The 12,167-nt window shown below is 43.9% G+C and overlaps 1 protein-coding gene across 3 annotated transcripts in view; it reads right to left on the bottom strand.

The window, feature by feature from the left end:
- Positions 1–3,498: 3,498 nt before the first annotated feature.
- The window catches only part of ADGRL4 (adhesion G protein-coupled receptor L4), a 129,533-nt gene continuing 120,864 nt past the window's right edge, over positions 3,499–12,167 (bottom strand). For 2 of the 3 annotated variants that reach the window (XM_056844114.1, XM_056844115.1), the window contains 3 exons: positions 11,946–12,037; positions 7,891–8,059; positions 3,499–3,986 (listed from right to left, as the gene is read on the bottom strand). In XM_056844114.1, coding sequence (XP_056700092.1) covers positions 3,924–3,986; positions 7,891–8,059; positions 11,946–12,037 — 324 coding nt within the window. In that variant the 3' untranslated portion in view covers positions 3,499–3,923. The remainder of the gene's footprint in view (positions 3,987–7,890; positions 8,060–11,945; positions 12,038–12,167) is intronic. The other variant, XM_056844116.1, reaches the window with a different exon arrangement.

The following is a 12,167-nucleotide window of genomic DNA, read 5'->3' as shown; positions in this document are numbered from 1 at the left end:
GCCAACGTAAGTGCATGTAAAACCATGATTACATGCACTTACGCTGGCGGCGAGGCCAGTCCCACCGGCGGCCAAGCACTGCGGGACCGCTCCTTGCCCCTCTGCCAGTGTGGCCTCTCCGTGGTGCAGGCCGTGGCGTAGAGAGGCTGCACCGGCGCAGGGGGACATTCCGGGGCCGGGCCGGGGGGAGGAGCCGCCAGTTAGGTGGCTTCATATCCCAGTTTGGCCGATTATGCCGGCGCTGGTTACAGCAGTGCTGCGCCTGCTTTCGAGCAAGTGCAGCCTCGCTGTTTTCAATGGGGTAAAAAGCCCCAGTAAAATAAAAAAAGCCGCGAAACGGCTTTTTTTTTTTTACGGCGTGCGCGAATCGGCTTAGGTGCTGCTGCGCCTCTTCCCTGCCTACTCTGCACACCATCATTTCAGGAATGGGCTGCTAATGACAAAGAAACCAAGTTAGCAACCAATGTACAGCCACATAGCCGTTCATCGCTTGCTCAACGTTTGTGGTGGTAAGATGAGAAGATCCAGGGCTCAGCTCACATCTGATCATGTATGCTGAAATTGGTATGTTTGCAAAGTTCTCAGCATCCCTAACTACATCCAGCTCCCCTTTCTTCTACCTGTTTGGACCCAATACAGTGACGGAAAGAGCAGATCTCTTTCCATCACTGTATTGGTGACTCTTCACCAAACTTTGGGATTCATGCAAGGAGAGTCTCATGAAACTACGCTGTGAATTTTGTGATTCTACCTCAAAAAATGCCCCTGTGGGTCTGGGAGAATTTTAAAATTTTAGAATTTTAGAATTTACTTACATTTCTCAGTCTGTAATGACTGCACTGTACCCAAGAATCGTGGGAAAAATCATTTTCCCATGAATGCTTGCTAGGGGGCATTTTTTAAGATAGAGTCACCAAATTCACAGCATATGTTCATGAGACTCTCCTTGTATGAACCTCAAAGTTTGGTGAAAATTAGGTCCGAGGGTCCAATTTTATGGGGTCCGGAAGGGGTTGCCACCATCCTCCATAGAGAAGCATTGTAAATTGGTAAACTTTGTAAATTGTAAACTTTACCATACTTCTCTATGAAGGAAGGGGTGACCCCTTCTAGACACCATAAAATCAGACCCCCTGACCCAATGTTCACCAAACATCAGGGTTCATGCAAGGAGAGTCCCTTGAAGCTACCCTGAGAATTTGGGAACTCTATCTCCAAACCCCCTTCCCTACACAGGAGCTATGAAAAAAAATCCCCATAGACTATAATGGACCAAATTTTGGGGGGGGGGGTAAACCTGGAAATAAAGCCAAAATACCCCTTTACCGGTATGGCTATTTGGCTTATTCTAGGTTTAGTGAAAAAAACCAGGCCCAATAAACCCAAACTCAAAATGTACCATTTTTGTTTTGTTTTGCACAACCCTTGTCCCTGGTAACTGCCACAACTCAGGCTGAACCATGGAGCAGCATTGCGCAAGTCAGCCCCTTCCAGGGTTCTGCCCACTGTGGTTTTTGGGGTTCCTGACCAGCAGAAGAGGCATATGAATGCATTCTTTGTTTCATGACTTGTTGATCCTTTTTCTGTGAATCACCAGAGAGATTTCAATAAAACCTATCAATTTTCTTCATCACTTGTGTGTTTATTGGCTCAGAATTCCTTAGTGGAAAAGAACCATTTGCCTCTTGGCAATACACACTCCCAATCTCAGCAGATACCTAATGAAGCTGAACCCTAGTGCCAGGCTTAAATGTGCTCACATGTTTTGCCTCTGAAGTAATATTGATTGGAAGGTACTATGATTTGTGGGACCATCCAGTGATAGAGTACACTTTCTTCAAGCCAAGTATTATAAAGTTGAAGATCTTTGGACAATTCGCTGTATCCTAAACAGGCCAAAAATACAGTACTTTTTGCCAGATCTGGCCAGCAAGAAAGTTATGGCCTATTCTTTCACATTCTTGGTTAATGAACAATATTCATACCTTTTAAAAGGCAAGGCTGCACTGCTCAAGACTGTAGGGGATTGCCAACCTCTCCCAATAGTGTTACCGTGTCAGTGCTGAACACTGTGCTGAGTGTGGTTGCATGAGCAATATTATTATACCAGGGATGAATCTGATTAGATTGGATTTTGCAATTGAGACAGGGTCCCCACTTCCTTGGACTGCTCATTGGCTTGAATCTCATTTCCAGGGGCTTTCAAAGATCAGTGTGAGGCTCAGTTCTGGCAGTAACTATCTGGCTTGATTAATCAAACCAAGCAGTGTTCATATTTGGGATCTGAGACTGCATCAAGGTGTTTAGAGAGTCAGATTTTGTGTGTGGGTGTGTCAAAAGTCTCCACAGACACTGAGAAAGATGGCATGGGTTAAAATGGGTGCTCCACTCCACTTCTGGGGTTGTGCTCCATTAATATTCATGAGCTGCAATGGAAGATGATCAGATAGGACTGAATCCCTGGAAGGAAAGATGAGATGGAACTGCAGGAATCCCTTCATCTCTCCTGGAGATTGGCTTTGACATCTTTAATCCTTCTCACAAATTTTTGGCTTTAAAGGCTCATTCAGGCTTATTTCCGGTTAATGGAAAACACATAGGGTAAAGTGGCTGGAGCAGGGCATTTTTACTAGGAGTAATTGTCAGGTACTCACTCCAGCTACCTGATTCTCCCCTGCAAATGCCCTCTCTCCTGAATTAGTGTGATGCCATGTTTGCAATGGAACCCATACCTTTCTCCAGAGATGTTCCTGGCTTGGGTTAATAGTCATATTCTGAAGTTGGTTTTTTTTTGCTTTCCAAGCATCTGAGGGGCCAATTTGACTTGAGGCCATGGGACATGGAATCCTTACCCCCTGTGTTGGCTGACAATGGCCCCAGGGGGCGCTGTTTGCCCCATTGTGGAAGCATAATCTGTAGCTCAATACATGAACAGCCGCTTATGGCACAAATAGCACCCCCAAAGCTGTTTCGGGGTGGGGGGGGGAAATGATGTGGGTGAAGGTCTACCCCCTCCCCCTCCATGCACTCTGGTCCCAATCCAAATTGGGTCTACACATGCCTGCCAAGCAGGGAACTTTAGAACACACTTCTCCATCTGACCCCAGGATGCATCTGTGGAAAACTTAATGTATACATAGTTCCATCCAAATAGAGGGACAAAGAAAACAGAGATGCTTGGTATGTGAACAGTATGAACTATTTAATTTTTTTAGGGTTACATGGATTGGACAGCTGCTGTGCATATGAGCATCCCAACTCAGATGCTAATGGATAAAGATACTCTCAAGCTGTCCTTTGTATCTCCTGTACGCAAAATGATACATATTCAGTATCAATTCACATGATGGGAACTGAACAATATTTCCATTTTCTTGTGCAAATTAAACATCGATTAATATATAAGATCTGAACAAGAGCAACTGTACACAGCTACCAAATCTTGCTCTTAATCTCCCATGTTTTAAACAAGGGACACTGAGTCGTGGTAAAAGTAGATTCTGTTTATTAACACTCTAATAGAATTTACTCTCTTTAAACACCAATAAGCAAAATTATTTTCATTACCGAGTCAGCAGGTATGACATTAATAGCACAGCTACTCACAAAAACTGCTTTGCACATTGGGTTTGCTCCCTTCTGAGCTGCAGCCATTAGCCCTAAAGAGTCCTGGGCTCCTTTAGAAGCCTAATTTGTTATACAATAAACCAGTCTATCTTGTACAGATATGCTGTTTGTACACAATATAATGTGCCTGAGTGTGCATTTAAGTACAATACCTATACTGGAGAGAAAGTAATTGATTTAAGAGAGATGACAGCTCAGAAGTTCATTTCATACTTTCACAATATAGCATTTTCCTTCCAAAGCCGCTCGTTTTCTCCTTTCTTCCATGGCACTGCTCATCTTAACATTCTATCCGTTTATCTCAAGCATCTAAAACAGCAAGGGACATTTCTGAACAACCGAGTGTATTCCTCCTGGATCTAGAGTGAAAAGAGGAAATGATCATGTTGCCCTATTTGCCAGTTAATAGATGTATGTTAAGTAATTTTCCAGTTGTCAGATTTGCCTTTGAGAAGATTCGGAGAGATATTAAAGAGACTTTCAGAATTTGGGCTTACATATTAACCACAATCCAGAATTAGATGACTACCAATTGGGGCCCCACAAGGACTTGCAGGGTGTCATCTAATTTTCCTTTCCCCACCATTTTCTTTTTTCATTCCTTGAAATCCCCCATAGTCTCTCCCCTTTTCCTGCTTCCTTCTCTCCTTCTCATCCACCTGCCAATCTTTCTTTATCTGCATCCCTGTCTTCAGCTTTTCTTCCTTCCTTCTGCCAGCCTCTGCTTGGGAAAATTATGTCCAGGTTAGGGTTGCCAGCTCCGAGTTGGGAAATACCTGGAGGTTTTGGGGGCGGCGCCTGAGGAGGGCAGGGTTTGGGGAGAGGAGGGACTTCAGTGCAATCAATCAATCAATCAATCAATCAACCTTTATTGGCATATTCACAGGGTACACATCAATGCCATAGAGTCCAATTACCAAAGCGGCCATTTTCTCCAGGTGAACTAATCTCTATCAGCGGGAGATCTCCAGCTGCCACCTGGAGGTTGGCAACCCTAGGCCAGGTACATGATGCCAGCTGCTGAGCCAGGCCCAGTTGCAAAGTGGAAAATTTGCAAGGACTTGCAAGGCACACCTCACTACCCCTGTACCCCCATTCTGGCAACCTTTCCTTGGTTCCTTCTTGTCTTCTTCCCTACCCACCCACCCATCTACCTATCTTTTATCTGCATCCCATCTTCAGCTATATTTATTATTTATTTATTTAATTTATAGCCCCACCTTTATCCACAATGGTGACCCAAAGCAGCTTACATCCTTTCCTCCATTTTATCCTCAAAGCAAACTTGTGAAGTGGATTAGGCCGAGAATGTGTAACTTGCCCAAGGTCATGCATTGAGATTCCATAGCAGAGTGGTGATTCAAATGTGGTCTGAAACTCTAACCACTGTACTACACTGGCTTCTGTGAGGAGGCTGCTACTGAACAGTAGCAAGCAGCTAGGCCTGGGCGAGTCATACAGTAGCAAGTTGCCAGGTAGTTGCCCCTGGCCCTGGCCCCAGTAAGTCATCCTTCAAAGGCCAAACAGCCCTGGGAAGGGCCCTGCCACTGCATTTCCTGACTGAAACAAAGGCTTGAAGGATGGCAATACTGTTGTGGTTGACTAGCAATGGCCAGTGAGGTCTGAAGGCATTTGATACAGGTGCAACTTGTATTATTTTTGGGTTTTTAACACGCACACACCATGGAGTTTGGGTTTTAGATTTAAGATTTTTCAGCAAACCTGGGGATTTTCTCAGGTTTTGTAGAAACATCTGTTTTGTCTGTCCATGCCTCCAGTCTCTGGATTTAAGTATCCATAGACAGGACCATGTAAGGCACACTGAAATGAATGGACAACCATAGTTAAGAATGTGCTGGAAATCTTTCAGTTTTTCCACCTCTGCCAATATTGCAGGTAGTCACTACATGATTTGTGAGTTCCAACATGTTGTGAGTATTTCCCCTGATATCTCCTCCCCATTTCTGGTGGGCTGCATGGGGCAAGGAGAAGGAAACTTTCTAGCAGTGCTACCAGGTAACCAATTTGGAATGCTCACCACGGTCTCTCACATTTTAAATTTGCTTTTACTTAGAACTTTTGATTCTGGGGGGAGGAGGCAGGCAATTTCAATGTTAGCTTTGTGCACACCCTTTTATCTTTCTCTTCGGCAGCCATGGCCCTAAGTAGCTCACACCTAATATAGTTTAAGGAGGTGCAGAGTTTTTCCTTTCACTTCCCATGAGCTTTTGCAACTCCCCCCCCCCAAAGCGCACACCCAAACAAAGCCTTTCCCACTCTGTCAGCAACACTGCCTGAAATTATGAGAAGGCAAATTTGGGGGCAAACCAAATTTGGGGGGGTTTGAGTGTTAAAGCAGCTGCAGGTATGCGGTACTTTTGGAAGTAAAACCAGAAGTGCTGTCATCACGCAAGCACCCCCGCTTGCGCACGCGGCTGCCACTCCGGATCAGCTGGGTGGATTGGTGGGCAGTGGCCTGCCAAAAGCACCCACCTGGCAACCCTTGGGGTAGGGAGGCCAGTACTGATGAAGGAACCGTAGCTGCCCTCAACTTACAGGCCTGGCAGAATGTTTCCATTTTCCAGGCCCTGCGGAAGGGAATTCCACCAGGCCAGGGCCAGGGCTGAGAAACCCTGGCCCTAGATGAGGACGGCCAGATACTTTTTGGGTCAGGGACCACCAGCAGATTCTTATTAGCAGAGCGTACTCCTCTCTGGGGGGCATACAAGGAGAGAGTCCTGAACTTACAACGGTCCCTGACAGTGTAAGGCTTTAAAGATCAAAACCAGCACCTTGAACCTGACTTGGTGTTCCACTTGGAGCCAGTGCAGATGGTAGAGCACTGGCTGAATGTGGGCTCTCAGTGGCATTTTGTAACAGCTGGAGTTTCCAGATCAGTTTCAAGGGCAGCCCTACATAGAGTGAGTTACGGTAGTCTAACCTGGAGGTGACCGTCACATGGATCACTGTGGCTAGGTCAGGGCAGTAGAGGTAGGGCACCAGCTGACTAGCCCAGTGGAGATTGAAAAAAGGTTGTCAAGGCCACAGCTGTGACCTGAGCCTCCATAGTAAGGGAGGCATCAAGGATCACACCCAGGCTCTTGATAGTGGGCACAGGTGTTAACTGCACATCACCAACAGCTGGGAGCTGGCACCCCACCCCAAGGCCGCCCCAACCAAGCCACAGAACGACCATCTTTGATGGATTTAATTTCAGCCGTATCTGTCTCAGCCACCCAGTCACACCATCAAAGTATCAGGCAGTGTGTCTGGGACAGAGTCCGGATGGCCGTCCATCAACAGGTAAAGCTCGGTGTCATCAGCGTACTGATGACAACCCAGTCCGAAGCTCTGAACAAGCTGGACAAGGGGTTGCATACAGATATGAAATTACATAGGGGAGAGAATTGCACCCTGTGGTACCCCACACACCAAAGGGTGCCACCTGCTTCCCGAACATCACCCTCTGTCCCTGACTATGGAGAAAGGAGCACAGCCACTGAAGGGCTGTGCCCCGGATTCCAATGTCAGTGAGACAGCATCCTAGAAGGTCACGGTCGACTGTGTTGAAGGCCGCTGACAGATCTAGTAGGATCAGCAGCCCCAACCTGCTTCGGTCTAGTTGTCAGCAGAGATTGTCTGTGAGGGTGACAGCCATCTCCGTCCCATGGCCAGGTGAAAGCCCAACTGGAATGGGTCCAAGGCCAATGTCTCCTCCAGGAATGCCTGAAGCTGCTTGGCCACCACTCTCAACTACCTTACCCAGGTACGATAAGTTCAATACTGGGCGGTAGTTGGAGCGATCTTTGTACTGAACTAAGCATACCTGAGAACCTCATGGGTTGTATGTAATCCCTTAATTCTTGCACATTTTCAAATATTATCATACAACCGGCAGGCTGGGGAGCTGGGAAACCCTGCCCCTAGCAATATGGCTGGATATAGGCTTAAAGAGAAGATTTAAGGCAGGTCCGCTCACTTTGGACTTTCCCAAATCTAGGCTTTTTTGACTAGCTCAGAGACTGATTGTACAGATTCCTCATTATGAGGAATTTCCCCAGATTTTTATGCTTGGAGTCTGCCTATGCCTATATTAGAGCAATATTTTATTTATTTTTAAATGGATGAAACGTAATAAAAACATTTCAGTAGGACTGCTGAAAATCATAACTGTGAGCATAAAATCCAAAGAGTGTTGTGGCTCATGTATCTGTATATGTGAATAGAAATCATTAGCATTTTTAGAAATCAGAGAGTACTTACTTTTCGTGACAAAACACAAAGAAATATGAAGATGAACAGTCCTTGAAAGGCATTAAAGATTGTAAAAAGATACGCAGTGACCACTGATCCCTGGATAACGTGGAGTACTCCAAAGATCCAGGTTGCACCAAGGAGAAAGAGGAGAGAAAGTGCCCCTCGTGCACAAGACCTAGGCAGAAGCAGGACAAGTTATCAACCAAGTATCCTTTTTTTTTTTGGCCCCTGTTTCTCCACTGAAGAAAGCAGCACGTTTTCAGCTGAAAATCCCCGGAAACTGCATTGCAGTTACCTGGTGCACACTTTAGGGTGTGCTGTGGTGCTTCCTAGCAAAACACTTCAGAAAAGGTAAAACTGGATGGTTTTTAAAACACTGGCTGTCTTAATCTTCAAATCTGTTTTCTCTGGTGTACTGCAGAGGCATATGATTTGATTTTAAATCTACTGTTAGTGTAATTCCCCAAGGTAAAACATATGTCTGTTATGAAGTATACCCCCTAAGAAACCTTGGAAAGAATGTATAGTATGCTCTTAGGTCAGCACATGTGCATGACATCAAAGGGATCTTCTGGCTGTTTCTCGGTTTCAGCCTTGGAGATACTGCTGGCTGTAAAACCAGACTTTCTCTTTATATTAAAAGAATTTTGCTTTTACAACGCAAGAGAACTTTAAATTGTTGCAGGGTCAGAATGCTGATGCTCTAATAGCATACAAATCAATTGGTTGAATTTGGGGCTTTTTTCCTTGTTTTGTTAGTACTAACGCACTGTATTATAAGTATATACAGCCCAGCTCATGGAGTTTGACAAATCGCACAGTGTTGTCTTGCAAATGAGCTCAATGATTAGTTTTTTTCCTTTCATTTTTGGTCCAACAGTTGCTGGACTTCTTTGAGCACAAGAGAACTGTGCTCTCGCTCTTTTTCTTTTGTTGCCATTGTTTCCTCAAAAATGAATATATATTTTTTGCCTTCATTAGAAGCAGTGCACTGTGTGAAGCTGATAGGGCGAGCAGTGGAAGAAAAGTGATCAATCAAACAATTGCTAAATCCTAACTATAAATCTAGTGCAGCCGTATTGAAACGGCAGGAGTGTTTCTAAGCAACAAAAACAGTAAGTTGTTTTCAACGGTCCCTGTAGCACACTCCAGCTTTTCCAGCACAAACGGTTTTCAAGGTCTCTATAAATCAGTTTTAAAGAGAATGAGTTGATGGAAAAATCATAGCAGAAGAAAGAGGAAAAAATCGTGGGAAAATAACATAAAAACCAGAGCTGGCCCCCCAATTTCTGTCTACCCCAGAAACAAAGTGAATCACCCAGACACCCTGTGAAGTTAAGCATTTTAAGCCCATTCATTTCAATGGAAGGACTAAGGACATGCTTCACTTCTCCCACTGAAATTAATATGATTTGAACTGCACTGAGCACCAAGTCAAGTGTCGCTGTAAGAATTGGTGTTCTTTATCAGAAATAACTATTTCAATTCTACTTGAAGCATAGGCTTAGAAAAATTAAAAGTTTGCTTAGCTTGCATAGTTCCAGGGTACCAGAATCTGGAGGAATTCCAGAACAGGTTTTTCTTATGGCTTTGGGTAAACTGGCTAGGCAAACTACTATGAGGGAATTTTTTTAGGCACAGTATTCCTATATTTTTTAAATTCTGAATAAAGTTATACTTTGTTTGCTTCAAAGGACCCTCAGCATATTCCTAAGTGATTGTGACATCTTACATTAACAACCTCATCCCTAAATATTGTTGGGGCATTTTTCAAGAAAATTAAAAGAATTTAAAGGGATTTTCTGTTTCTTTTGCTATCAAGTCACAGCTGACTAGGGTTGCCATCTCCGAGTTGGGAAATACCTGGAGATTTTTGGAGTGGTGCCTAAGAAAGGTGGGGTTTGGGGTGCGGAGGTACTTCAATGGGGTACAATGCCATAGAGTACACCTTCCAGAGTGGCCAGTTTCTCCAGGTGAACTGATCTCTGTTGCCTGGATATCAGTTGTAATGCCAGGAGATCTCCAGCCACCATCTGGAGGTTGGCAACCCTACAGCTGACTTATGATGACCCTGTAGGATTTTCAAGGCAAGAGACGTTCAGAGGTGATTTGCCATTGCCTGCCTGTGCATCACGCCCATCCAAATACTTGCCAGGGTCGAGGCTGAGAGTGTGTGACTAGGTCACTCAGCGAGATTCTATGGCAGAGTGGGCATTCAAAACCTGGGTTTCCTAGATCCTAGTCCAACCCTTTAACCACTTTAAAGGGACTTTTAAAATGTTTGAATTTGAAAACTTATTTCAAATTCTGGGGCACTGTATGCAGTGCAGAGTTCAGTCTGAGACAGTAAAAGTGTGATCCTGAATTATAAATCCCACCAAAGGTCATCACAAATATGCTCAGATAGAGGGAGGTCGAGTCTCCTGTTTCTGTGGGGGACTTCCCACCCTCCAGGGTCTTCCTGCTACTGCTGAGCTGGGTGTCAGGAAAAAAATGATTGGGGAAATGGTGTGTGTGTGAATGGTGTCTTGCTGATGGCAATACATCACTTGCTGGCAACCCAGAACTGATGTCATCACATCAGGCAACACTCTAGCATTCATCCCAAACTCTATCATTAATCCATAGAGTTTGGGGCAAATGCTGCAGCGTCACTCCTACAAGATGACATTGCTTCTGGGTAGTGTCAGACATTGCTGATGAGGCCCTCGCTTACACTGAGTCTCCTGCTTCTCCTGCTCCTATAATGGGTTTCTCAGAAGTATTATGAGAAGAACGCCAGTAGCCCCCAAAGCCCTTTAATCATACTTTCAATATGATTACTTTCAGAGGTTTTTTTTTTTTTTTACTGTGTGAGAAGTTTAAGTTTTTCTTGGTCTTGGCATGAAAAATACACTTGTTGTATTCTTTAGAATGAACTTGCCATTTATAGCTGAACGCACACATCCTTGTTCAGTGGGCTATTGTTGCACTTCATCAGTAATTTGCATCTGGATTTTCCTGCATGATCGGAAAATTCAGTTGCAAATGATTGCTATAGTGCAACAACATCACAATACCCAATTATCTGTGGATGCTTTTTGGTGGTGAGTGGGAATCCTTCCTTCCTTTTTCATCAGTAGAAAAAATGGTTGAATCCAACCCTATGCAGGCACAAAGATCAAACAAGCAATTTAGAGACAATTTACAATGCATGGACAGGAAAAGGTGTTTTTCTTTTTTTTACAAGCGTTCTTCAATGATAGTTTGTCACTGCAGATCCTTTTCCAGTTCAAGCACAAAGAAGTTAAATGATCTCTTTTGAGCATGGTATTGTCTATATCAATACCTCTTCAAGCAAAATATGATACAATATTCATTTATGCACGGGCACTTGGACTCACGTTTGGCCCCGGTCTGACTAGGTTGTTTCTTGGAGCTATGCATGAGTTCTCCATCCATTAGAAATGACTTCACTGCAAGCCCTCCCAATGTGTGGGTCTTCCCATTCCTCTCTTAATCTGACTTTCCCCTCTAACCTGAGCTCAGCCCGGCTGAAATCTCCAAGCAGATGGCAAAACCAAGCCACAAAAAGATTGGCTTCTTTCATAGCCATTCACAAAGCAGCGTGTAAAGAGGTGGAGATTCAAATACTTCCTGCTTCCTCTGAGCTCTCTCTGAACAAAAGAAAGACATTTTTAAATGGAAGTTGGGATTTCTCCCCCCCACCTTCTTTCATATTGCTCCGTTTTTTATTTTTTGTTCTTAAAATGCTTTTTTATGCGGCAATTGGCTTTTGGGGGAGAATCTTCTCTCACAGTGAGCATTGCAATTACAAAGCAGCATGTAAAGGGGCAGGACTTTATTTGTGCTGGTGCAGCGATTTCCAACAGGAAAGCGTGGGTCCAGCCAGCAAAGAACCTCAGGCAAAACCCTCATGCATAAATGACCTAAGACAAAGACTTAATATAATATACATTTTTATTGTTTTTAAACAAATGAAAAAAAATTCAGGAGGCACAGTTATTTCTTAACAAAATACTGCCTAGCTCTGGAAGTAAAAAAACTGAAGCTGAACTTACCTTATATTTTCATAACAGCTCACTTCTGGTTTTAACATAGCTGTTTGCCGAAATACTTTATAGATAATCACTCCAAAAGCCATCAAATTCACCTGGAGTATAATCAGTTTTTCATGTTATAAGGATGCAAATCGGAATAAAGCAGTATTTTCACATGTATAGCAAATACATTATATTTAAAAAATGTTAAGAGGAAAGGGTGACACTCACCCCACATATTTT

This window comes from Euleptes europaea, chromosome 2 (genome assembly GCF_029931775.1).
Source record: "Euleptes europaea isolate rEulEur1 chromosome 2, rEulEur1.hap1, whole genome shotgun sequence".
NCBI classification, from domain to species: Eukaryota; Metazoa; Chordata; class Lepidosauria; order Squamata; family Sphaerodactylidae; genus Euleptes; species Euleptes europaea.
This window is presented reverse-complemented; position numbering and strand designations above follow the sequence as displayed.